The sequence below is a fragment of the Marmota monax genome, unplaced genomic scaffold, assembly GCF_021218885.2.
Source record: "Marmota monax isolate L192 unplaced genomic scaffold, Marmota_monax_Labrador192_F-V1.1 WCK01_AAM20220418_F8-fsc00005, whole genome shotgun sequence".
Lineage (NCBI taxonomy): Eukaryota > Metazoa > Chordata > Mammalia > Rodentia > Sciuridae > Marmota > Marmota monax.
Window position 1 is genome coordinate 16,778,602 of NW_026692254.1, and position 26,227 is coordinate 16,804,828.

The 26,227-nt window shown below is 43.1% G+C and overlaps 1 protein-coding gene across 1 annotated transcript in view; it reads left to right on the forward strand.

The window, feature by feature from the left end:
• The first annotated feature begins 1,440 nt into the window (after nt 1-1,440).
• Nucleotides 1,441-26,227, forward strand: part of LOC124087393 (protein FAM169B) — an 82,460-nt gene continuing 57,673 nt past the window's right edge. The window contains exons 1-3 of the mRNA XM_058577745.1: nt 1,441-1,495; nt 21,134-21,267; nt 24,143-24,242. Of these exons, the coding sequence (XP_058433728.1) occupies nt 1,465-1,495; nt 21,134-21,267; nt 24,143-24,242 (265 nt within the window). The 5' untranslated portion in view covers nt 1,441-1,464. The remainder of the gene's footprint in view (nt 1,496-21,133; nt 21,268-24,142; nt 24,243-26,227) is intronic.

Here is a 26,227-nt window from a genome sequence, read left to right on the forward strand (position 1 = left end):
GGTTACCTTAGCAACAGGTTGGAGCTGAGGCAGGTTATCTTGATAAGGGTGGAGGAAGGGCTCTGAAGGCATTAACATTTCAATCTCTCCTTTCTTTGGATAGGACCCCTGCCTATCTACCTGTCTAATTCTGGCTTCATTATCATGGGAGAAGAGCTGTCTCCCAAGAAGGGTCTGAGGAGTTTCCAAAGGAGAGGGGGGAACTCAACTCAGGACAACTCAACTCAGGACACCTTCTTGGCGTAGGTGATGAAACAGAATTTCACTATGAGCTGGAAAAAGGCATAGACAGAAGTTTATTTAGGAAGGTAGATGCACATTCAAGGAAGAATGCAGGCTGTCTTGAGAGTGAGAAGCAGCCCTGACTTGGGCTGGGGGTCTCATATTTATAGAAAGGCTGCATCAGGGGCCCTACTGGAAGTGGATCCAGGGTGGAGCAGCGCAATTTCAAGCCAGTTTCCCCTGAACTTGTGTATTTCCCTCATTGTACAAGGCCTTGGGCCAAGGGCATGGGCCAAGGGCATGGGTCAAGGGCTCATTGCTCAAGATTTATAACTGTGCTTTCCATATCTCAATGCTTGTGGGTGTTTCCTGCGAGGTTCAGTATTTTTCTCTCTTTATTCTAAATCCCTGAGTCTGAAACTCATAGAATCAAGCCATCTTCTCACATCAGACTCATGAGTTGCTGGGACTACAGACAAGTCTGTGCACAGTTGCATTTTAACATCATTCATTCCCTGCACCTTCGGAAAGATGACACCCTGAAACAAGCCAAATGTAATGGAGGAAAAATTGCCTGCAATTTTTTGAACGTTTAATAATTAAAACGGGTTTGGTATCAGCAAAAGCAGATTGGAAAAAAATTGGAAAGACTTTGAAATAGGCAGAAACATAAGTGGTTGTACTGTGTTATGTGTTCCTTTTATGGACTCTCAACTGTGCAAAATTTCAGAATTGCAAAACCTTTGGGCAAAAAAAAAAAAAATATATATATATATATATATATATATATATATATATATATATATATATATATATATATATATATAAATTTTTTTTTTCACAAAGAAACAGAAGGGGATGGAGGCATGAAAGTGGCCAGGCTTGGAGACACTGGCTAAGGGGTTGCGTGTGTGTATGGGGGTCGCGAACAGTTCTCCCCTCCCCACATTAAGGGGAATAATAAATACTCCTCCTGGCTGGTCAATCAGATGGGAAGGTGGAAAGAATGCAAAATTTTCGGGGAGCCACGGTTTTGATAGCTGACAAACTACTCGGCGGAGGTCTTGAGGGAGGAGGCGAGGAGTGAGGGCACCCCGAGGGAAGAGCGGGGTGAGAGGAGCCTGAGGTGGGGTGGCTGGTGTGGCGGCCGTGGCAGGGTGTGGGGAAGTCTCAGGGGATTCTCGAGGTACAGTGGGGGGGGGGGGAGTGAGGGCGACTGGGCGCCGCCGCCGGAGCCGGAGCATGGAGGACGAGAGCTCCCTCAAAGCCGCAGGTAAGGGGAGCCGCGGCGGATCCGACCCGGTGCGCCCTGGGTTGCAGCCTTCTGCAACCGCCCCTGTTCGCGTCTCGGGTCTCGGGTTTCAATGGCTCATCCCGCCCGAAAGCTCCATGCTCCAGCGCTGCAAAACGAGACGTAAACAGCGCGCCGCGGCCAAGGGAACTTCCCGGAGTAGGCGCCAGGACGCCGCTAGCCGCGCACCTGTTGCCGCCGTTGCCTTCGGGTGGGGAGCGGGCTAGGCGCCCGCGTTTACCCCAGAAAGTTTAAATGCAGGGCACGCGGAAAAAAGAGGAAATGATCCGAGGAGCTGTAGGAGGAGCTGCCACATGTGAACCCCTGGAGGGCACCGTGCTGGGCACCCAGCCTCTGTCGCGGCTTCTCCCAGCCATCCCTGGGACCGCAGGGCTTTAGGACAGCTGACCTGGGCTTGCTCCCTGGGCGGGAATGTGGGCGAGTTCCCTGCATCGTAGGGTCTTGGTGGTCTTGTTTGGGAAATGGGAATCTCACTGTGGGGAAGAGTTCCGTACAGACAGCTCGGGTTACCGCAGTCCCCCAGCCGGGGCAACTGGGATGGGGAGCGGGGGAGGGTGGTCGGGCCCCACTGGGTGCCGGTTCCCACCCGGGCTGCAGTTGTGCGTCAGAAGAGACTCTACTGTCCCAGCCGGGACTTGAGGGCGCTACCCTAAGGCCGCCACCTGTCGGGTCCCAGGTGGTACTATGTCTGGCCCTCTGTTTGGAGGCAGCATCTGAATCTGAAAGCACTTGGGACTGACCCCTAAAAAGCGGATTGTTGGAGGGAGGCAGAGGTAGGGCCATTAGATTCTGAGATAGTACTTCTTTTTCTCTCCTGCATCCTCTCCTCCAGTGAGAACAAGTGGCAGGAAGGGGCCTGGTTCCTGAGGGAGGAAGAGCACCGTGGCCAGCTCCTCTTGTCCCCTTAAGCGTCCAGTTCGCTTACTAGGTGCCTTGGCCCCAGCTGGCGGGCCCCGCCTCACAAGCAGTCAGACCGCAGACTGGCTACACTCTCCAGCCACACATCCCTGTGAGGGAAAACTACGTCTCTTGGAGGCGCCTCTGCTTTTTATTGGAAGCCAATGTCAGCGTCGGAATCACTTGCTTTTATAACGTGCATTTGAAAGCTACGATCGAGTTGTTTTTCTTTTAATTCTAAGTCAATGAGTTAAGGAGAAGGTAGCCGGTAGCTAAGTATATGAATTAGTAACATGCTTCAAGAATGTTTTCGCTGGTCTGGAGATTAAGAGAGTTTTGTTTTTATTTTTGGAGAGATTCTATTTCTTTCTTTTTTTGGTACTTTCTTCTAGAAAGTTAGGGTTTTTTTGTTTGTTTGTTTTTAAGAAAGTTAGTTTTAATGGTTTGGATAGTGAGCACTGTTTCCAGTGTGCATGTTGGAGAAGTGAAGCAAGGAAAAAATGTGACTCTTAAAAAACGCAGAGAAGCCAGTATGGGCTCATTGTACAGCATTGTGTCATTACAGGGAGGTACTCAACCCTGGCTAGCTTCCTTTCTTGGTCTCTGTCTTCTGGTGGTACCATGAAACAGAGGGTTCCCCATGACAAGTGCTTCAGAAATTCGTTTATGCAGTCTTATTTTAATGGAAAAAGTAATGGTAATTTCACCTTCTGGAAAAGTATAGCTGGCCTATAACCGTTTACGGATTTTCCTGTACTATTTCAATGTTTGCTGTGGTTTTGACAGTTACTGATGGCCCAGATGACACACAGCAGTTGCACATTAATCATTTCCACATGTGCCCGATCCTAATGGATTCGAATTTTGCATAGTTGAACCATTGCCCAAGCTTTGATAGCCCTTTTCCAAAAATGGTTTGAGCTAATCGTGTCTGCTTGGGAACACTTTTTCTTTGAGCAAAGAAGCCTGGAACTAGAAACTATGGTTTCAGGTAAGGCTATATCCTAGTTCCGACTCATTTCTGCTTCTGAAACAGGGAAAAGGCATGTGAAGGACCTGGGAGCTGTGTTTTGTGTTTCTGTGAGGCTCCTTAATATGGGTGTGTCTGTTTTCCTAAGGAGTTACAGTCCAAAGGGGATTTGGGAGAACCCTACAATAATTCAAGTTTTCTTGACATGCTCCAAGGCCACACAGAATTTCCTTGCCCCTCCCCCCCATTTCAGAGCCTTTGTATGTGTGTTTTTAATTTCCCCTTTACCAAAGACCTTCTTAGGTTCCACTGGTGCATCTGTTGCTGTCATTTCAGCTTAGAATATACTGGAAAGAAAAAAGAAAGTTAGATGCAGCCTTCTTCTGTTACCTTGAACTTCCCTGTCTCCTTAACTCAGGCTTGACTTCGGCAAGATGAGACCTCTTGTGAGTGGGAGCCAACTGTTGGGCCCACACTCTTGCAGAGTGGACACAGAGAAGGCCATTTGTTTGGACTTTTGAAAAGTTGGGTGTTCTGACAATTTACACTGGTCATAAAGCAGAGTGGGCTGATAGAAAAGAAAGCTAGCAAGCAAGGGGAACTAGAGGGTAACTCGGAAGCTTGGGTAGGAGTAAGGGGGACCGTGGGGATGCTAATAAATAAACTGACTTCTGAGGGTGGGAGGGTACTGGCATGATTTGATTGAGACATAGTGATTTCAGGGTGTTTCAGGACATGCCTCTCATTGGAAATATGAAAAGTTTGTCAGAAATACTAACTCCAGAGTGCAGAAGGAATTCAAGTGGAGAATTCTAGAACCACCAGAGTCTGTGGTGCCTGAGCTCTATTGGGGACCACTGCTATCGAGTGAAGACAGAGCAATGCAGATGGAAGCCTGGGAAGGGTGTCCCTTGGGACATAGGAGGAGGAGAGGACAGAGGGAGAATGCTCAGGGAGGGAGAAGTTCTGGGAACTGGTTTTGAGACACAGATGTGTAGGGGTAGTAAAGGTGATCCCTTGTCTTCCCAACATAACTCTGTAACATGAGGCAGTCTTAATTATGTACACCTGTAATCCTAGCTACTTGGGAGACTGAGGCAGGAGAATCACTTGAGCCCAGGAATTTGGGATAGTCTGGGCCACAGAGGGAGACCCCATCTCAGAAAACAAACAGAAAAACAGAGTAAGAGAAAAATATAACAGATTAATTTAATCCTAGTTTTATGTGAGGAACTTTCAGAACGAAGACACAAAGGCAGAAATGCCTCTCTTATGCTTACATTCTATGAAGCAGGGACAGTCCTGTAGAAATGTCATGGGATGAAATGACAGCAGTAGGCTAGAGAGGAACACACAAGGCCTGTGTTCAGATTCTTCCTGATTTCTCTGGTTGTAGCATTTCTTCCTCCCCAGTAATGGTCATGACCCTTCTGGAATGAGGGTCTTATGACCCACCATGGGAAAAGAGTGGGTCAGAGAATTTCTTTAGGTCTAGCTCCAAGACAGAAAGGTTGGGAGCAGGAGGACTAAGTGTAGTGTTTTTATGGGGGAAGGGGTTCCATTTCCTATGGCCTACTGTGGAGAAGAGGAATTCTCATTTATATGACTTGTTTCTGGGGAACATGGTGGGCAAGAGACAGGAGGGCAAGAGACAGGAGGGCCGGAGAAGGTCAGAGACGTTAGTTTGGAGGGATTCCGACTTGCTTTAGTTCACAGTACTCAGCATGCCAAAGTGCTGTACTTTGGGGTATCTTTTTCTTTTTGATCTCAACAAATTCAAAGAGGGAAACTAGAAAGAAAAGAAGCCACAGGCAGGACCTGAGGCAGAGGGAACGCAGGCACTGCAGATGTGGAACAGCCCAGAAGGTGGGTGGTCATATCTCAGGACCCTGACAGGGGCCAGGCACAGCTGCTGTTTCAAAAGGGTTTGTGGTGAGAAGAAAAGGCAGAAGGCCAGGGATGGTGGCACATGACTGTAATCCAGTGACTCGGGAAGTTGAGGTCCGAGGATCGCAGGTTCAAGTCCAGCCTCAGAAACTTAGCAAGGCTCTAAGCAACTTAGTGAGACTCTGTCTCAACAAAGGACAAAAAAAAAAAAAAAAAAAAAAAAAAAAAAAGACTGGGAATGTACCATTGGTACACTGCTCTGGGTTCAATCTCTGGGAGGTGGCTTCTCCATTGCATGTTTGGGCAGAGGAGACTTGAATACTTGAATAATTTAGTAAATTAACCTTTAGGAACACTTTACTGTAGGTCAGTTATTTACTGAACCCTTCATAAGCATGACCTTAATTGATATCATGAGAAGTAGTAAAGGGAGATAGTGTTATCATCCATACTTTACTGGAGAAGAATCTGAGGCACAGAGATGAAGTAATTTGCCTTTGGTTAGCTGGCTAGTTAGTGGCAGTGTTGGGATTCAAATGGGAGTTGTTGTTGGTTGTGGTCTGACTCCCCAGAGAAGGAAATCTGTCTTAAGGGTGAAGTTCCCTGAAGTTCCAAAAAAAAAAAGGTAGAGGCTCAGGAAGGAAATAATTCACAAGACAGTTCCTAAAAGACCCCTTCAGAGATGACCTCCTGCTAACATAAAACTTAAATCACATATTTATTAGCCATTTTGAATTTTCTCTGATCCATGGCATGTGAGTAACCTCATAGGGGAACATGGATGTGGCAAGTCCGGGGAATCTCAGTTCCTGGGGAGCAGGACCTCACTGGGGATAGTGGGCGGAGGCTGGATGCCACTACTATCAATTATCCTGTAGCTCTTACCCAGCCTCTACCCATCAGAAGGGATTAGCCAGCCTCCATGCATCAGAAGGGAAAGGAAGGGACGGGAAGGGATAAGTTAGTCCCTAAAAGTCTACTTGGCCATGAAAGTTGTCAGGTATGGCTACCCAAGCAGATGATAGTAGTCTCTCTGAGGGCTGGACCCTGGTTGGTCTTTCTGCCTAGTGCCCAAGTTCCATGAATGTTGAATGCAGGGGACATTTCCTGTCAGGTGCTGGTGAAAACCCTTGTTGGCTCTGTGAGTGTAGAAGGGATTGCTGGGAGGAGTTTTATGTAGACTGGGTATGTCAGGAAGTGGTGAGATGCTAGCTGTCTTGCCACACACCAGGGCAGAGTGCACCTGGCCAGGTTGCTGGGCAACACGTCCCTCAGAATGTCTTCCTGGGAAGACTGGGTCCGAGTGGGTCCTCCTAACTGCCTGGGTGTCTGTGTACCCCTTTCCTCTTGTGATTCCTTGCCTCCCTGTGGTATCTATACTGTAGAAAGTTCTTGTTCACTCTGTCACTGGATGTCTGTGCTAAATAGGGATTGCTATAGCCTGAGGCAGGGCTGGAGAAGGCTGGTGTGCTGACCCTGTCCAAGGGTCCTGCCATGGCTTGGCAGGATTGGGTGAATTACCAGGAGGCTAGGACTGGAGCTGTCAGTGGGAGGACAGTGGGTTCTGAGGTGTTGCCTTTCTGACCTTTGAACCCCTAGTCCGGTGACTGGCTTTTTCTGGGTTCCTGACAGCAGCTAGCTTCTGGCTCCTCTGCTATGGTATTGGTAGCTTAGCCCAGGGAAGTTCTAAACAGGATTGTAGAAAATGGCTGTGTTATGTGGTATAGAAAGAAATTTTAGGAGAAAAATCCAGCACCTATTCAGATACCTAAAGGGTCAGGTGACTTTTAAAGTTGGGGTGGGTGGGGGGCAGTAGAACAGTTGCAGTTTGGTGTCTTTCAGTAGCAGCTGATGGTCTAGGGCCTTTGAATGAGGATGTAACAAGTGTGGTTTAGAACTTTGAGACTGCCTATCCTGGGCTGTAAGTTTGCCTTTCCAAGGTCAGAGATCAGCAAACTGGGATGGGAACCAGGGATACAGTCTCTGTGGATCCAAAGGCCACTGTTAAAACGAAGGCCTGCCCCTCCTCACCGCTGCAGTTCTTCTCCCTATCTTCCTGTCCTGTTCGTTGACCATGGGGAGGAGCTCTCTCCCATGGCATTCAGTATTCCCAGGCTGCAGCCTCATTTTCTTGCTAAGAAGAACTGTTTCAACCAATGCCTGTTGATTGACAAGGTACAGAAACCTTCTCATGCTTCTTTGGTCCTTCAAAACATGGCAACCACGAGGCCGCTGGAAACTGCCTAGGCTGAGGTCTTGGGGCACACAGGGATGGGCTCTTGCCCAGGGTAGTGAGCTCCCTGCTCCATGTGTGTGGCAGCGGAGGAAGGGCTCCCACTTCCCAAACCCTCCTAAGATTGCTTGATCTTGCTGAAATTAAGATAAATGTGTTTTCTTTGGAAACTGAGTCTCGAACTACAACTCACAAATTTCACTAACAGAGAAATCTGTGTTCATTTCTTCATTGCTAAAATAAACCCTAATTAGAGTCCATGAATACTTCCTCCAGAGGTAAGTATTTGAGAAGTTGACTTTGTGGAAATTTTCCCATTGCTTAAAACTTCTCATGGTACCATCCCCCTGCCCAGTTGTACTCCCTATCAGACTGGTACTTAGTGGACTATTTTTGACTTGTGTATGTATGTGGTGGAGCAGTATAAGTGAATTATAATAGTTGGTTGTTCATTTTGAACTTCATGTTTTCCAACAAGTGAGTTGTGTATTGTATGTACGCTACCCACATTTGGATTATTAGAACATCTTGGGGTGGGGGTGACACTTTTAAAGCTATGTAGAAGAGAAGGTGTTGCTTTTTTTTGTGGTGGGGTTACCAGGGATTTAACTCAGGGGCACTTGGCCACTGAGCCACTTTCCCAATCCTATTTTGTATTTTATTTAGAGACAAGGTCTCACTGAGTGGCTTAGCACCTCACTTTTGCTGAGGCTGACTTTGAACTCACAATCCTCCTGTCTCAGCTTCCCCATCTGCTAAGATTACAGGCATGTGCTACTATGCCCAGTTTACTTGTAGTTTTGATGATGAATGAATATTAAATAAAATATTTATTAAAATATTTAAAAATATTTGGTATAAATATACAAATACAACAAAATCTATCCTGCAAAAGTCTAGTTATTTGTTGATGATATCTGCTTTTAATCTTAACAGTTATACATGATTTTTGACAGATCTTTTTTTTTTAATTTCTTGCGTTCTTTTGTATTAATTGAAATCCCCTGTATTCTTGCCTTAATTTCATTTTTCTCTCTCCTGTTTTGACATTTAATCTTCATTTTTATTCTTTAAAGGGCTAATGTAAAGTTTAATATGCATATTTAACTCAAATTTATTCTGAGATTAGTCAACTTTTTAGCTTTCTGGAATAACTTAAGGGCCTTAGAATGCTTTCTGTCCCATTTCTCCCCCATTTGTGTGCCAGTATTATGTCGCACCTCAGTTTTAGCATGCTTTTTTTTTTTTTTAGCTCCTCAAGTTAGATGTTTTAGTTCTGTATGGTCAGCAATGACTTGGATATATCTACATGTTTGTCATTTTCTTTGTGTCCATCTCTTCTTGACTAACTACTTTTTCCTGGGGTCATTTTCCTTTTCTCTTACGCACATTAGAAATAGCTTTGAGGGTGGACAGGGGATGTAGTTCAAGGGTAGAGCATTTTCCTAGTATGTGTGTAGCTCTAGGTTCCATCCCCAACACTAGGGAAAAAAAGGAAAAATAAATATCTTTAGGGGGTCTGCTGGCAGTAAAATCCCTCATCTTTTTTTTCTATTTATTTATTTATTTGTTTATTTTTGTAGTGCTGGGGAATAAAGCCAGGGTCTCATGCATTTCAACTTTCCACTGAGCTTCACCGTCAGTTCAGTTTTGTTTTTCTAAGTATTTCTGTATTTTGCTCACATTCTTGGAAGTTACTTTTGCTAGGTGGAAGATGAAAGCTATTTTTATTTAGCACATTGAAAATTGAATTCCATTGTTTACTGGCCTCCATAGTTGATGTTGAGAAGACAGCAGTCTGTCTAATTGCTTAGAAGGATCTCTCTTTGCTTTTTGACTGCTTTTATGGTCATCTTTTGAATTTTCTGTTTTGCAGTTTTACTTGTGTTTAGGTGGGAATTTTCCTTGTTTGGGGCATTGGTTGTGATTCTAGAATTTAAGACAAGGTGTCTTTCATTAATTCTAGAACTCTTGCTATTTTTCCATTCCTGGAACTTCAGATAAATTGTTATTGAACCTTCTCACTACTCTTGATTTTTCCTACCCCACTTTTCAAGTTTTCCATCTGTGTGTTTTTGTGTACTGCATTCTGGGTCATTTCTTTAGCTGTGTTTTCCAATTCATCAGCTATTAAGACATTCATTTCTAGAAGTTCTACTTTCTTTCCTCCTAGAATCTTATTGGGCAACTTGAAAAATCTTCACCTTTTAAATTTATTTTTATTTAAATATTTTAAAACATGCTTCATATCATTATCTTCTATATTGCATAATCTCAATATCTGCAGTCTTTGTGAATTTGAGTCTGTAGTTTGTGCTGTCTCTTTCATGGTGGTTTGTTTTATCATATGAAATCAGGTCTAAATGGCCTCAAAGTTGTACCCTTATCTGCAGCTCAAATGCCTGTGTGGCTTAATGTTGGGGAAAGTCAAAGTGTCATTCTCTAGTTTTTATCAGGTTTCAATTCAGCATATAAAAGTCATCCTTTCACTGGTGTTTCATCTACTTTTTCAAAATTGCTCAGTTTATACTTTAGGAAAAATACATAATATTTTAGAGTAAAGTATATACTATTCTTTTATTGATGTGTTCATCAATTTAACACTTTGATAAAGCTAGGATCATAACAGATTTAGACTATTTCTGATGTTAGTTCACAAATCCATCGCAGTTTGAAAGCTTCCAGTTGAATTTCATTCACTTATTTGGAAGAGTCAGGTTAAAGTAGAAGGTCAGCTTGTCCTCTCCTGCTGCACAGCCAGTCAGCTGCAAGTTCTGCTATGCACATTGACAGAACCTGCTCAAGTTATCTGTTCCCTTTGCCATCTTCACTACAATCACATGTTCATGCTGTCCTCATTGTTCATCTGATCTCTTTGTGCTGCCTCTGATTAACTCTCCCGCTATGGTGTGTTCTGGATGAAGCACCAAACTCACACCACCAGTTTTGCCGCTCATCTCCCTCTGAATGAATGTCTGTCTTTCCACTTTTTGCAAGTTTTTCAAAGTTGATTTTTAAAATTTAGGAATATGTAGGCAAAGAAACTTGGGCAGACATTTTTTTTTTTCCAGAGAAGATATACACTTGGAAAATCAGTGCATGAAAAGAACCTCAACATCCTGAATCGTTAGGGAAATGCAAATCACAACCACAATAAGATACCTCTTCTGTTAAAAAGAAAAAAAAAAAAACAGAAAATAGCGAGCATTGATGAGTATATAGAGAAATCAGAATCCTTTTGCCTGATGATGGGAATCTAAAATGTGCTGCCCCACTGTGAAAAATGGCATAGAGGTTCCTCATAAAATTGAACACAGGATTCCTAGCTGACCACTCTTCTGGATATCTAGCCCAAAAAATTGCAAGCAGGGCCTTGAAGAGATATTTGTATACTCATGTTCACAGCAGCATTATTCACAATAGCTAAGGAATGGGAGAAATTCAAGTGTCCATCGACAGATGAAATGGAAGCAAAATGTGGCATATCATGGGCTATTATTCACCCTTGATAAAAATTCTGATGCATCCCTATGACATGGGTGAACCTTGAAGACATTATGCTAAGTGAATTAAGGCAATTACAAATAGAAATTGCCGTGTGATTCTGCTCAGATGACATATCTAGAGTAGTCAAGTTCATAGAGACAGTGGAATGGCAGAAAGGGCCTGAAGGCTGGAGGTGATATCTAGGATGGGGAGTATGTCATTAGGAAGATGAAAAAGTACTAGAGATGGATGGTGGTCATGGTTGCACAACAATGCTCTTAATATGCCACAAAAGCTGTACACTTGAAAATGGCTAAAAGTGTAAATCTTATGCCATGTCTATTTTACCGTAATAAATGGTCCGAAATAATTATAGATATGTGTCATGCTTTCCATAAAAATAAAATGAGGCTGCGGATGTGGTCAGTGGTTAAGCGCCCCTGGGTTCAATCTCTGGTAACCCTCCCTCCTCCCCCCAAAAAAATCAAGTCCATAAAAAGTTTTTTTTTTAAATTACTGTGGTAAAATATGCATAACATAAAATTTATATTTTTTAACTATTTTATGGGAGTACCAGGCATCCTCAGCCCTTTTTATTTTTTGAGACAGAGTCTCACTAAGTTTTAGGTCCTTGCTAAGTTGGCTGAAGCTGGCCTCAAATTTGCAGTCCTCCTACCTCAGCCTCCCGAGCTACTGGGATTACAAGCATGCGCCACATTTTTGCCTACTTTTAAGCATACAGCTTGGTGGCATTATGCACATTCACATTATGTACATTGTACAAATGTCACCACTCCCCATCTCCAGAACTTTATCATGTTCTCAAATAAAAACTTCATACCCATTAAACAACAACTCCCCACTCCTCCTCCCCCAAGACTCTGGGTAAACTCTTATTTCACTTTGCATTTTTATGAATTTGTCTATTTAAGGTGCCTCATGTAAGTGGATTTGCAAAAAATGTTTCTTTTCATGACTGGCTTATCTCACAGGGTCCAGCCTTCAAGTTTCATCCATGTGTAGCATGTGTCAGTTCCCTTCCTTTTTAAGGTTGACTATTCCTTAAAATATTCCATCGTTTGTGTCATGTTTGGTGTATCTATTCCTCTGTTGCTGGACATTTGAGTTGCTTCTATCTTGGGCTGTTGTAAACAGTGTTGCTATGAACATGGGTTTACAAGTTCAGTGGTATTTGAAATAGGGTGATCCCAAGTGTGAGCTGACATTTGCTCAGTGGGAGCTAGCTCAACATAAATTAGTAAGTCGGAGAGTCAGTGAGGGTTCGACCCAGGGTCTAGTTAACTTTCCATTTTTGAACCTCTGTTTTCACATCTGAAAAATGGGGGTCAGTGCACTGTACTTTATTGACTTTATGGAGTTGATGAAAGTTTCAAACAAGCCAGGATGCGTGAAAGTTCTTTGTGAACTAGAAAACTCTATGCAAAGGTAGTACTTAAAAGAGTATTTTTTAATATGAGAATATAGCCTTATTTTTTTTTGTACACATCTTCTCCCAGTGAGACCTTTAGAAAAATTGTTTATACACTCAAGGCAGATGTTCAATTTCTATTTCTTCAATTTCAAATTGAACAGGTACCAACCTTGATGCAAATATTAGTATCCTGCATCTTCTTCATTTACATTTCATTTTTATGTAAATAAGTCCAGAGCTTTTATAAAAATGCAGTTATCTTGATACTTTCCCAGGTATTTAGAAACAAATGCATTCTAAATACCTGGAAAAAGTTCCAGATAAGCCTGCCCATTTATCACTGCCCATTCCTCAAGTGAAGCAAATCTGGGGGATGAGCATAAGTTCTTTTTATTTTTGCAATATTCTGCAGTACTGGGGATCTAACCCAGGGCCTCATGCATGCTAGGCAAGTGCTCCACCAACACTGAGCTAAACCCCCAACACTTTTTATTTATTAAGACAGGTTCTTATAAAGCTGCTGAGATTGACCTGGAATTTCAGATCCACTTGCCTCAGGCTCCCAGATAACTGGGATTACAGGTGTGAGCCCACTCCACTGCACACTTAAATTTTTTTATACCTTTATTTTGTTCACTTATTTTTTTATGTGGTGCTGAGGATCAAACCCAGTGCCTCTCACATGCTAGGTGAGCACTCTACCACTGAGCCACAACCCCAACCCTGAGACAGCTTCAATTTTTAAACAGTGTGAAATAACTTAATCCAGGACCAGGCTACATAGGCAGAGACTGTTGGTCTTTCAGTGTCCATCACTGCTCTGCACAGAAGTGGACATGCCAAGTAGAAACTCATTTTCTTCCCTCTTAGAGGTTTTGTTGTTTGAAACGTAATAGATGAACAAAAAAGGATGTGTTTTTTGGATAAAAGTTCCTAAAGTCCATTAACAGCCATGATTCTTGGGTTAGTTCTGAGAAATATTATTCTGTGACTTAGCGGGTAAGAGCATCACAGTGACGAGGGTATTTTTCTCCTTCTTGTGTGCTGTGTGGTTTAGGGCTCTGATTCTTTTCTGGACAATTGCTGTACCACAGTGTTTTCCCACTAGCTTCAGGGCCACCACATGACACTGAGACTTGGTATTTTCGTAAGTTCCTGGTCAATTAAGTTCATGATTTGAAGTGTCAAGCTTCAAATGCTTTCTGTGTGTCCTGTGCATGTGCCAAAGCCCTCTTCCTTCCCAGTAAAGGTTAGACAAATATGGCCCCAGCACTGTAATGATGACCATTTGGCATGGAGTTGCTCGAGGTCATCAGCAAGGAAAACCTGAGCTTTCAGTCCTTGTGTCAAGGTGAAGACCTCTCTGATTACCATTCATATGGAAGTTGATATTTGAGATGTTATGTTCTGCTGTCTGTCCCAAATAGAAATTCACATGTGTCCCCAAATGTGATGCCTCTTAGAATGAAAAAAAAAAAAAAAGGAACAGTATGTCTTAGTTCCACCTTATATCCTTTTGAATGATTCAGGGGAGAAATAGTTTTATCCTCGTATCATCAGCCTAATAACAAGAGGCACCAACACTCAAATTATGAGACCTTCATATTAAAAGCAATTAGGATTACATAAACCTTTACGTGGGTGGCACATAAAGTCATCTGCATGTTTTACCATCTTTGATTTGGGACAAGTGATTTATTCTCAGCAAAGACAACGACAAATTGCAAGTGGGCCAGTGCTATCCATGTGATAACAGAGCAACCGGCTGCCTGTCAATTACTGGGTAATAAAACCTTTGCCGCCGCCACCTGCAGTCCTTCAGCAATGCCTCCTCATTTCCTGACAACTTTGCTCATCTGCTCAAAAAATTCTAACATATTCTACATTCTGTTTTCCAGTTTTTTTTTTTTTTAATTCTTTGCTAAGAATATTTTGGCAATCAGATGCTCTTCAAAAAACAACAAAAATATCCAAGTGTTTATTGGCCTCACCTTCTGTTCTCTACTTTCCTATGAAGAGGGATGCTCTGCTGCCACCAAGGCTGCCTTTCCTGGTGGTGAGTTCTTAATGCTGTGGCCTTGAGCTCCAGGCACCTGCCTGTTTTCTCTCACTCTAGCCGTGATGGGTCCTTCCACTCTGACATTATTTCAAAGCACTCCCCTCAGAAAGTTTGCTTTGCCATCTGTCAGTTGATGGTCTGGGACCAGGGGGCTCTAGTTAAATAAGTTTGAGAAAGAGATGCTGAACTAAGCAAATTCAGCTGCTACAGGAATTCTAAATTCCTTGATTGTTGATAGATACGTAGAACTCTTAGCAATGAACCCAGAGCCACAGCATGCCACCCTTTTCCAAACTTGGTGGTGCTAGAAACCCCGCTTTCACGAGCCTATCCCAAGCATATCTCGTGGAGCTAGTGTTCCATAGATGCTCTAGGGAAAACAGTGGCAGGATACCCAGGCCAGTTGTAATGATGTGTGCACAAACCTTAAATGCTTTGATATTAAATAAATGCCAGGCATTGTCTCATACAACTGTGGGTATTCCTTACTAAGTGTAATATAATAGTCCTCTTTTATTTAAATGAAATATAATTGGGCTGGTGGTGGAGTATATGCTTAGCCTGTGCAATCCCCAGCACTAAAAAAAAAAAAAGGTAAAATTAAATTTAATTATATTTTATGTTAAAAGAAACTCTCAGGCTTAAGGCATCCTATGATGAATGCTTTGCAGGCTCAGGATGAAATCTTCAGGGTGACTACTGGGTTTTCTTAATGCACATGACCTACAGACACACAGCCCTGGGCATCGGACTGCACAGTGAAACACGCACCTCACTAGAACCTGGGGGCCCTGATGAATTCCTGGTTCTGAATTCTGAGCAGCTGAGATGATACCAAAACTCTCTTCCCTTTGGGCATTATCCCAACTGCTTAGGAGTGCATAACACCTGGGGTCAGACCCGCCCCCCCCCTCCAGATTTCTTCCTCTATGCTTCCTGAATTTTCTGGTACCCCCTCCTATCTCTGTTTAGAAATTAGTCTTCATGCTTTTTGCTAAGCCCAGAATTACTCATTTAACCCCCCGGGTAGATTTCTTCTCTAATAAAGCTTCCATTTCTATTAATAAGTGCTTTTTAGAAGAAAATTAATTTGTGAAGAAAAAAAAAATCTGCAAAAGCCAAAACAGACTGCCTATGTGAAAAATGATAGAGAGCAAAAATATGAAAAAAGTTTTTGTGCCTCTTAACTACTTTATAAAAAGTGAGTTGAATGTTATCGTTTTATATCCTGAATGTTTTTCATGTTACCCTGAGCAAGAATTGTTCTTACTGTAATTGAAGAATGACAACCCACATTACTAAAAAATTCAAATGATTACAGCCAATCTTTCCAATGACATAATATCCCGTAGTTACTGCCAGGTAGTGGCTTTCGGCAAAGGCCAAGTTCGTAGAGTGAGGCTAGTAAAATTTAAAATATCTCCCTTAGTGCTTCTCGTAATAATAGTTCCATCTGAGAAAAATTATGCTTTGCTAAAATGAGAGCATTTTCCTAATCTTTATGGTGAGGTAGTGTTTGGAGAGAATATTCTGCAAATGATATTGAATCAATGATTAAATGCAGATCACCAATCTTTTCCAAGGTCTTCATTAATTGGCATTGCTGTTTACATTGGAAGGATCAAAATGTACTGGGAAAGGCCTTGCCAGCCTGAACAGCAGTGGCTGACCCTGCAGCGTCGGTGGCCAATGGGCAGTGGGTGATACAAAGTGGCTCGGTATAACATTGCTGTTGAAGCAGTCTGGGAACTTGAGCTTTGGTACAAACATCCTGAATAATTCAATTATTTTCCCTAGAAGAATGCTTTCAGATGTACTATTGTTTTTGTTTTTAGGGTGACTATGCCAACATATGCTTAAAGTGAATTCTTTAATTCTGAGTTTGTTGAGGGATTTCAGTTTCTTTACAGTCTGCAGAGAATATCATTTCAACTGTGTGCCTTTTTTAATAAAAAGTATTTAACGTTGTACTGAAAAGATTACATTCTTTTGGCTTTGGAAAATATTTTCTGTTCAGTTCAAGCCATTAAAGGCTGTTAGCATTTCACATCTGGAGGCTCTTGCAGAGCCTGCCTTCCATCACCCGGGAAGCGGGGAAGCAGAACAGCGTGGAGGCCTGGTCCAGCCTCAGGCGCGTGCGCAAGCCTTGTTTACTTCCCAAGGCGGACTCTCGTGTGTGCTTGTGTGTGTGTGTGTGTGTGTTTTAATTCTTCCTGGGAGCGGGGAGTCCGTCCTCCTTCTGAGTCATGAGAGGGTTTCATTCTCCTGGGCTGAGGAGCGGTGCCTTCCTTCTTCTAAGGTTGGGGAGGGGTCTTCTTCTGCTGGGCCTTGGGTGCTCTCGCCCCTCTCCTGTCTTAAGCGGCTTTGATTGTCATTCCCACCCAATTTTCCAGGAAGCTAACCCAAACATCTGTATAGGACAGAAGCTGCTGAGATTTCTGATGGAGAAGTTTTCCTCAAAGGGAAGAGAATGAATTTAAACAAAGTGGGCCAGAGAGTTGTGGGTGCTAGGTTGAATTGAGGGGCACTCCTAGTGCTCTGCTCTGTGGCTGTTCTTGTGCACCCTGCTTTAAAAGGGAACTGAGTGTGGGTGCCACAGTATTTTCTTTCTATTTTTTTTGGAGGTGCTGGGGATGGAGCCTAGGCCCTTGAGCATGAGAGGCAAGCACTCTGAGCTATATCCCCAGCCCCACACTATTTTTTGAGCATTATGGTGTTCCCCCACCCCCACCAGTTTGCCGTGATTGGGAGGGTTAATTTATGTGCCTCTCTCCCCAGAGGAAGGCAGGATGTCACCACCACTCTCAGGATAGTCTTCTGATTCCTGAAGCTGTTGGTTCTGAAAAGACCCCAAGGGGTCCACTCCTGTGTTCCCTTTGGGCAGTCAGGCGTTAGAGCCCTAGGGCAGTGACTGTCTTCTGGAAAGTCCCCACAGAGTCCTTTGAGGATGTTTCACAGCCCCAGCAAAGTAACCTGCAGGGGAAATGATTTCATGGCATGGAAGGAGCAAAACACATTCATAGCATTTCTCCTGACCACACACGACCAGAAATCGTGCCAGGCAACTCTTGGCAGCCTGTAGAAGCCAGGAAGGAGCCTCCCTACCCGACCCACCAGGAGTCAAGCCTCTGGCCTGGTGGCCTCAAATTGGGAGTGCCTGCAAACCCTTTGGCCACAGTGTTCTTCCACTCCCTGGGCACAAGGGAAAATGACAGGGGGCCTTGCTCAGCTTCTCTCTGGGGCTGGTTGAGGATGCTCTTCTGTCGGCCCTGCATCCTCACTGGAGTAGGCTGATCAATGGTCCAGACCTGAGGAATGCATTTCCCAAAACATAGAGTCAGCAACAGAGAGTAAAAATCAGAGTCCATCTCTAACTTGCTCCTTATGCTGGTGCTCCTGGGGACATTTTGGGAGAGGAAGCTACTGAGGCTGGTTTCTGCAGGATGCACCCAGGTTTCAAGCAGCCCCTTTTCCAGTTTTCCTTGATTCATTGGAATGTTTGCCAGGTCTTTTTGCATACTTGACCAACTAGATGAAATAAGTAGCAGTTTCAGTGCAGAGCTCAGTTAAACAACCACCTAAATTTACTAAGTGCTTTGTATGGGACAAGCATGGGGAGGGATCTTCAGAGTAGAGTCTGGGAGTGGGGAGGGAAGTTGTACTCAGCAAGCCCCAGCAGCTCTGGGTTAGGGGGTAACTACTAAAAGAGACCAAGTTGAGGTGTGAGTTGGGGGCCCTACAGACAGAGGGGGTGGCTGATCAGTGTTAATTGCTATCCTAGGCTAAGTTCTCACATAAACACAGGACTCAGTGATCCCTAGAGTACTTGCCCTTGCCTTTTGGGATTCCTAGCAAGGAGAGATGGCTGCATCGGAGGTGGATCCTGTGGATGAAGAGGTAGAAGGAGGATGTCAGGAGTGGGGACATGAGCCCACTGGGTGCTGGAGGAGATGGGGATGTGGAGGGGTAAGGGTGGAGGAGACCGAGTTGATAGGGTCACTGTCATGATCTGAATGCTGTACACAGATTTTGAAATCAGACAGACCTGGTCTCCTGTCTGATTCTGCTGCTTTCTAGCCAGGTCTTATCCTCGTGAGGCCTGTTTCTTCTTCTGCCAGTTGGAGTGAAGCAGGATTCAGTGAAATGCGGTCCGTGGGACACTGAGCAGCATATTGAGATCTAGAGTCCACAGAAAGTTAACTGTGCTGCTATTTTAATTGGTGTGGGTGGAGGGTGGGTGGATGCGGGGGTGGCGAGAGGCTGTTATGGGATGCTGAGACCCTGTGCTAAGTGAGGGATGGATTGGGATGATTGAAGGGAAGTGAGACAGGCTGAGTTTGGTCTCCTTGACGGTTTTGAAATGGTCCCTGGGTAAGGAACTGGATCCCTCTGGCTCCTGAGCTGTGCTCCTGAAGGCCTCAGTAAGGAACACAGGAACCCCAGGGGCTCAGCTAGAGGGCTGCAGGTCTGATTGGTTGCTGGGGGACTTCCTGACTCATCAAGGTAAGGAGGAGTCTGGGATTCTTTAAATGTATTTATGTGTGGAGAGGATACACACACCGACGCTCACACACGTGTGCCTTCTGTAGCAGAGTGTCTTGGTTGTAGTGGCCCACAATCTTTTTAGACAGAGATCCCAAGTTTTCATCATTATTTTACTCCTTGCCTGATGTCAATTCTTTATTTGAAATATTTGAATCAATGCAGTTGTAGTAGTAAATTTTTGTGTGATTTTCACCCTGAAGTACTTAAAAAAGAAATCAAAGAGTGGAAGAATATACAGTTGTCTTTTGGTGTCCATAAGACTGGTTTGAGGACCACCCCCTTGCTTGGAACCCAAAATTTGTGGATGCTCAAGTCCATTAAATAAAATGGTGTGTTTGCATAGAACCTGTGCAGATCCTCCTGGGGACTTTAATCTGTACATGACTTACTGATACAGTGCAAATGCAAGTAGTTGTTATGCTGTATTATTCAGGGAATCATGATGGTCCTTCCATATTCAATAAGGAAGGGGAGGAATAAGGGCAGCAGCTTCTCTGGTAACCTTCTTCTCTTATAGGAGGCCCAGAGGCAAATCCAAGGTAAAGATGGGGCAGAGTCCACAGAATGGGGATAGAGCCCTTATCCCACGTGGGGACATGCCAGCCCAGCATCTTTGATTGCTGTGGAGGGAAAATTTAAAAAAAAAATTTTTTTTTTTGTTTAAATCTTAATATTTGTTTTTTTAGTTCTTGGAGGACACAACATCTTTGTTTGTATGTGGTGCTGAGGATCGAACCTGGGCCGCACGCATGCCAGGCGAGCGCGCTACCCCTTGAGCCACATCCCCAGCCCCAGAGGGAAAATTTGATTGCTGCTGCTAAGTTCAACTGTACGCTCTCTTTGTTTGATTCAAGAATATAATTTTTCCTCAAATAAAATCATTTTTTTCTCCAAAAGTGTGGCTATAGGAAAAAGACACCAGGGAAGACTCAGAGAATAATATGCATTAATTTCTTTGCAAATGAATACGTACAATATTCATTTATCTGTGTGGGCATGTAGTTATGTACTTCATATGAGTCATTGGAGTTATGGTCTCTTACAAAAGAGTAGTCCCACTAAGGGAGGAATGGGCAAAATCTCATGAACCTGTATGAGATAGAGATCCCAAGTTTCATCATTATTTTACTCAGCCTTAAATAAGAATGAAATTATAGCATTTGCAGGTAAATAGATGGAACTAGAGAATATCATGCTAATATTAATATTTATAGTTAATATTAGCTAGTAAAGTGAGAACCACTCAAGCTGGATTTTAAAATTTGTTCTAATTAGTTATACATGACAATAGAATGCATTTTGACACATTGTACGTAAATAGAACATAACTTCTCATTCCTCTGGCTATACATGGTGCTGAGTCACACCAGTAGTATAATTATACATGTATATAGGGTAATAATGTCTGTCTCATTCTACCTTCATTCCCATCCCCACCACCCCACCCCTCCTCTCACGCCCCTCTGCACAATCCAAAGTTCCGCCTGCCCCTATCCCTGCTCCCCACTATGGATCAGCATCTGCTTATCAGAGAACATTCAGCATTTGTTTTTTTTGGGGGGCGGGGATTGGCTTATTTCACTTAGCATGATATTCTCTAGTTCCATCTATTTACCTGCAAAAGCTATAATTTCATTCTTCTTTAAGGCTAAGTAACATTCCATTGTGTATATGTACCACAGTTTCTTCATCTTGAAGGGCATCTAAGTTGATTTCATAGCTTAGTTATTGTGAATTGAGCTGCTATAAACATTGATGTGGCTGTGTCACTATAGTATGCTGATTTTTAAGTCCTTTGGGTATAAACCGAGGAGTGGGATAGCTGGGTCAAGTTGGATTTTGAAGAAGTCAGCAGCTAGTCTCAGCCCTCCCAATGCCTGCTGTGTTCCTTGCTGTTGTGTTGATTCTGCTGAAAGTACTTGGGAAATCATTCGGTAGTTTCAAAGAAGTTTCCTAAACAGCCTAACAGGGAATAGGTGAACTAAATTTATTTAAAGCAAATAATCTTTTAGTTTTATATCTTCAAGATATAAGTGACTGTCCCTCTAATGAAAGAATAAAACTAACATCACTTCTACTCCCCACCCCAGCAGGCACTTACCCTGTGGATATTTTGGAAGATGACCCCGAGGGGCATCAGGAAGCAACATTGGCTTATCATGCTTCACTTGGTGAAGGAGCTCAGACCTCATCAGAGATTTTCTCTCTTTCCTCTGGGGAGCAGGTATGTGTGCTTTTTCTTGGAGGAGAGTTCTGTCAAATCTAATTTAGAGAAGAAAGTGTTATAGAAAGAACATTCCAGATTTAGGAAAACAAAAACAAAAGTGAATACTAAAATAATTCCACCTTGAGAAGCAGAAGGGATCTTCAGTTGGGATTCTGGAGTCCTGAGCGTGAGTCTGGTTGTGCCAGGCAATGAACCAGGTAACCTGTGCGAATCATAGGTTTACCAGTTACTAGCTGTGTGACCTTGGTTAAGTTGTACCTTCTCTTGTCTTACTATTTTCAAATTATAATTAAATAATAATTAAATAATTATAATAATATTTTATAAAGTAATTAAAAGCGATACAGGGTATAATAAATACCTAGCTGAACCTCAGTTTCCTGATTTGTAAGATGAAGAGATTGGTTTATCTATGGTCTTTAAGGTTTTTTCAGTTCTATCATTTCATAATTTGGAATGAAGCTATGTCATTTATGATTTTGGGCACTAGTAAGATTGTGTGCATTGTGAGTCGGGCCTTGAAGGGAACAGAGAGACAAGAAAATTGTTTATTCGTTCGGATGGTAGCATTGTGGGTGAAATTTTAAAACTGTGTAACTTAAGAGATAGTCTTCCCTCTCTGCAGTCAGTAAAAAGAATACCTGTATTGGATAGTACCTATGGTAGTTATCTTTCACATTTGAGGCTGATCTGTTGGAAGAGACAAAAAAATTCTTGTTTGAGATCATCTGTAAGATTTCACTCATGGCAGAAACGATTGCTATCTGGCAGGCACAGTTTGTTGAGGGAGACCGGGTGTTGTTTTACTATAGTGCAGTTGTTCCAGAGTTAATGAAAACAATGGTTGGTACAGTTACAAACTGGCTTTCTTGAGATTTCAGAGATGGTAACTCCCAGTCAAGTCACTCCCAGAATCCAGTTCCCATGGGTGACTTCACGTTGATCTGCAGAAGGTGCTTGTACACTTCTAGCGCCCCCTCGTGGCCAGAAGCTCTCAAGCACTCCGTCAAGGTTGGGGATTTAGTTACACCCAGCTGAGAGGTGGGCTGCAGGGGTGGGTGGAGCGTGGAGGTTGCAGGGCAATCCAAAAAGAGCCTTGAAGTGCAGCAGCTAGCCCTGAAGTTTCAGTCACCTGCTTTAATTACACCCATGTTTATGGATTACTTTCCTTAAAATAAAACTCAATACAGACTATGCTCTTTAAGATAAAAAAATTAGTGTTAACAAAAACATAAGACAGTTACTAAAATTAAGTTGTTTTAATATGATAGAAATGCTGTCATGTCTGTATACCTATTTGCTTCACTCCTTTCTAAAAAAAAAAGTTTTCATGGAAACAATCATTCGATTTCCTGCTATTTTAGTAGTTAATTAAAGGATAGGAGCAGTTTCCTACAGCTAAGCTACAAAATAGCCTCATTAGGAATGGTGTTGAACTGCCTCATTGCTTTTAGCAGGTTTATCTTTTCTTTTTGAATCCGGGGTTTTCCAAAATAAAAAGAAAGATGTGGAAGTGGTTTGAGGCTATATCATGTCATGTCACTTTGCTCCTATATCTTTTCATTTTATAATTGACTCTTTTTCTGGTCTTAAAATTGTTCTGTCACATTTAGAACACAATAATATTTGTTGATTTTTCTGGTCACAAAACAGTAAAAGCTCACTGTATGATACTTGGGCACTGTACCAAAGGGTAGAGAAAACACAATCATGCATGGTTCACTACCGGGAACATTCTGATGTATTTCTGTTGGATTTTTTTTTTCCTGCATACTTAAAAACAACAACAACAACAACTAGGTGAGGTCACTCCCTGAATACAATGCTGTATTCAGTAATAAGTATCTTTCTAGGTTGATATGATGCCTTGTAAATGGCACATTTAATGGCCTTGTATCGGCCATCTTGTGGATGAGCTGTGCTTGACATAACCTCTGCAGGAGGGCCAGCTTGAGATCTCTTCATTAGAGTGACTTCAGAGATGGGGAGGTACCAAGATGTTTATGTGTCCCAGGATTTGTTAAGAAATAGTTCTTTGAAACTGTGGAGGCCTCCTGTAAACTTTTACAAGCAGCCTTCCTGCCTTGCTCAGCTGACACATTCTTTTCTAATTTTCTTAACTCTCCTTGGTTTTCAAAGTAAGCATGGTAATGGAATGTGTTGACCTTGTGCTTTGGAAGCTGGGAGAAGAAAGTGTGATGGCCACTATGAGGGCTTTGGATGAGGGGGCTTGAGAGAAGACTCTGGGACAATCCCAGTGTCGGCGACCCCAGTTCCTCTGTCATATAAGCAAATAGGCACCCAGAATTGAGCATCTCCGCTGCAGGGCTGCATGGAGCCCTGGCTAAGCCTGGAGCACCCAGTGAAGTATGTATTTCTTGAGACTGCTTGCAGGGGCCTGAGCCAGGGCAGTAGGCAGCCAAAGTGACATCCTGGACTGCTCCTATAGAGTAGTCACCAGGGCTCAGGGAGGATAGTTGATGCCGACTTAACAGGTATATGACTGAGGTGGGTGTGTAGCTCTCAGCTTTTGCAGGCTGAGGCCCAAGGAGGATCAGGATGGAAGGCTGGGGTAGGAAGCATATGGAAGTGAGAGATACCCAGGGCATTTGGCAGGAGAGTGTTTAATCAACTTGAATAGGTGGGCAGGTGAAAGTGGGGAGAAAAGTTTGGCAGGTCGGAGATGGGACAGTTACCAGATACCCCTTGTGGTTAGCTCAGAATGAGTAAGATTTGCATTTTTATGTTGCCTACATCCTGTTTACCTCCGTGATGTAGTGTTCTTTCAATGAATACTGTGCTAATTGTTCAGCAATTTCCTGTGCCCTTAATATGATGAAAGAGCAAAACAGATATTTTATTATTTTTTCAGGTTAAACTTGAAACTTCATCCACTTGCTTTTGTTCTCTGCACCGTGATGAACCTCACCATAAAATACTGGTTTTGGTTAATCCCCAAGACACAAAGACAGGTTAGTAATTATTAATGTGTGTGTGTGCGTGTGTGTGCGTGCGCGTGCGTGTGTGCGCATGTGTGTATACATATATGATGCTGGGGATGGAACTCTGGACCTTGCATGTGTTCAGCAAATGCTCCACTACTGAGCTATGCTTCCAGCCCTGGATTTTAAAAACAGGGTTCCTGATTTCATTGAATGCAATGAATGGAATCAAATGCCTAAGAAAGGATGGTTTTGCTCATAAACCAAGTTTAGAAGAACATCAAGGCAGAGCTGGTTTATTTTCAACTTTCAAGAATCCAGTAGAGCAAGTTTATTTCTACATACACACACATACAAACACAAACACACTTTTTTTTTTCTTTTTTTGTGATGCTGGGTTTGGAATGCTCTAAGCTTAGGCAAATGCTCTAAGGCTGAGCTGTCCCCAGCCCCAGTGTCTGTATCTTTTTGTATATCTTGCTCACAGTGACAGGATTCAGAGTTACTTTTGGGGATAGGACTTGCTGTTCTTATTAACAGTGCTGTGCAGAACTAGCTGCATGCACGGAATGGGACACTGTCGTTGAATGTTACCACAACCCTTTGAATTGAAGGGAACATTCTCAGCCCCCACATAGAGGGGAGGACAAGGGTTGTCAAATGACTTGCCTAAGACCGCACAACTGGAGCATGGGAGGGTGTTTTTTGCAAGGTGATGAGTGGGCCGGGAGTTTTGTTTCTGGTGGTGAAGTTTATGTGATCTGTAACTCATTCATTCTCCTCTGCACTATGGGGAGACCATGTACAACAGACTTTTCAGCTCCTTGGGTTGAAGCCTTGAGAAAGGGCACAGCTGTGCTCTTTTGCATCTGGGGCAGGGGTCAGGGGCTGCTGGCAATGGGCAGTGGGAGGTGAGGAGGAAAGGCTTGTGGGTTTGCCTGAGCCCAGACATCAGTGATCTGAAGAGGTGGCACCTCATTTCTGACTTGGTAAGCTTTCACTTTAAATGTATTTCTATTTAGCAATTTTCTCTGTGTTTTACAGATTTCATATGATGACTATGTATTGGTGTCCTAACAAGAAATAGTAGCTATTAATAATAAACATTTCAATTAGTTAGCCTTCCTCAAGTGATGTGGTACCTGGTGAAAGCTTGGGTTATGAGTCTGTAACTACATTTTGTCAAGGGTGGGGGCCACCTTCAGCTCGCTGCCTCCTTTGGAGGTAAACTTGTGTGTCTGTCTGGGGTTTATGCTCGATCAGTGTCATAAAGTCCAAGGTGACATCTTTCGGGCAAGCTTTTCAGCATGTAAGCCTGTCCACTTTGCTTCTCTTTTTTGCTAAATGTGAAACCCAAGTGTGCTTAGGTGGGAGTTTTGGCGTGTTGGCAAAGCCTCCTCATTGCTTCTGGACTGGCAGGGGCTGAGCCAGGTATGAGGGCTTTCCTATCGGGTTTGAGTGTCACCCATCCAGTCTGTGAACAAAGGGGCTATTAAAACCCCAGGCCTTTGACATAGCCTTGACCTAATGACTTTACTACCAGGTTAGTAAAAGATGTGCCTGCAGGAGTCCCTCAGTGCACAGACTGTCAAAAGCTCTAAAAATATTATTCGTCCATTTTAAGAAAATGTCCAAATATCAGCTGTTCCCCCCACCCTTTTTAGGCATTTAACAATATTCGGGTTATAGATCTTCAACTATAATTTGCATAATGTAAACATAACGACTCTTAGAAATCTGTTTCCCATTTGTTCTGGACTTAATTTTTGGTTGCTTTAAAGAATACTCCATAATAAATATTCATAAGCTCTAAGAAATCTCACTGCGGACCCTTCCTCATAGGTAATAATACTTTAAGTAAAGTTTCCAAATGTTTTCCTGGTGCTGTGGACTCCACTGTGATTTTACATGATTTCAAAAAGGTGCTCAGGTGTTCCTGGAGCTTTGTGTTCTTTAATCCAATATTTCAAAGTCCGCATGAATTGCACATCCTGTGGCTTGAAAGCATGTGGACC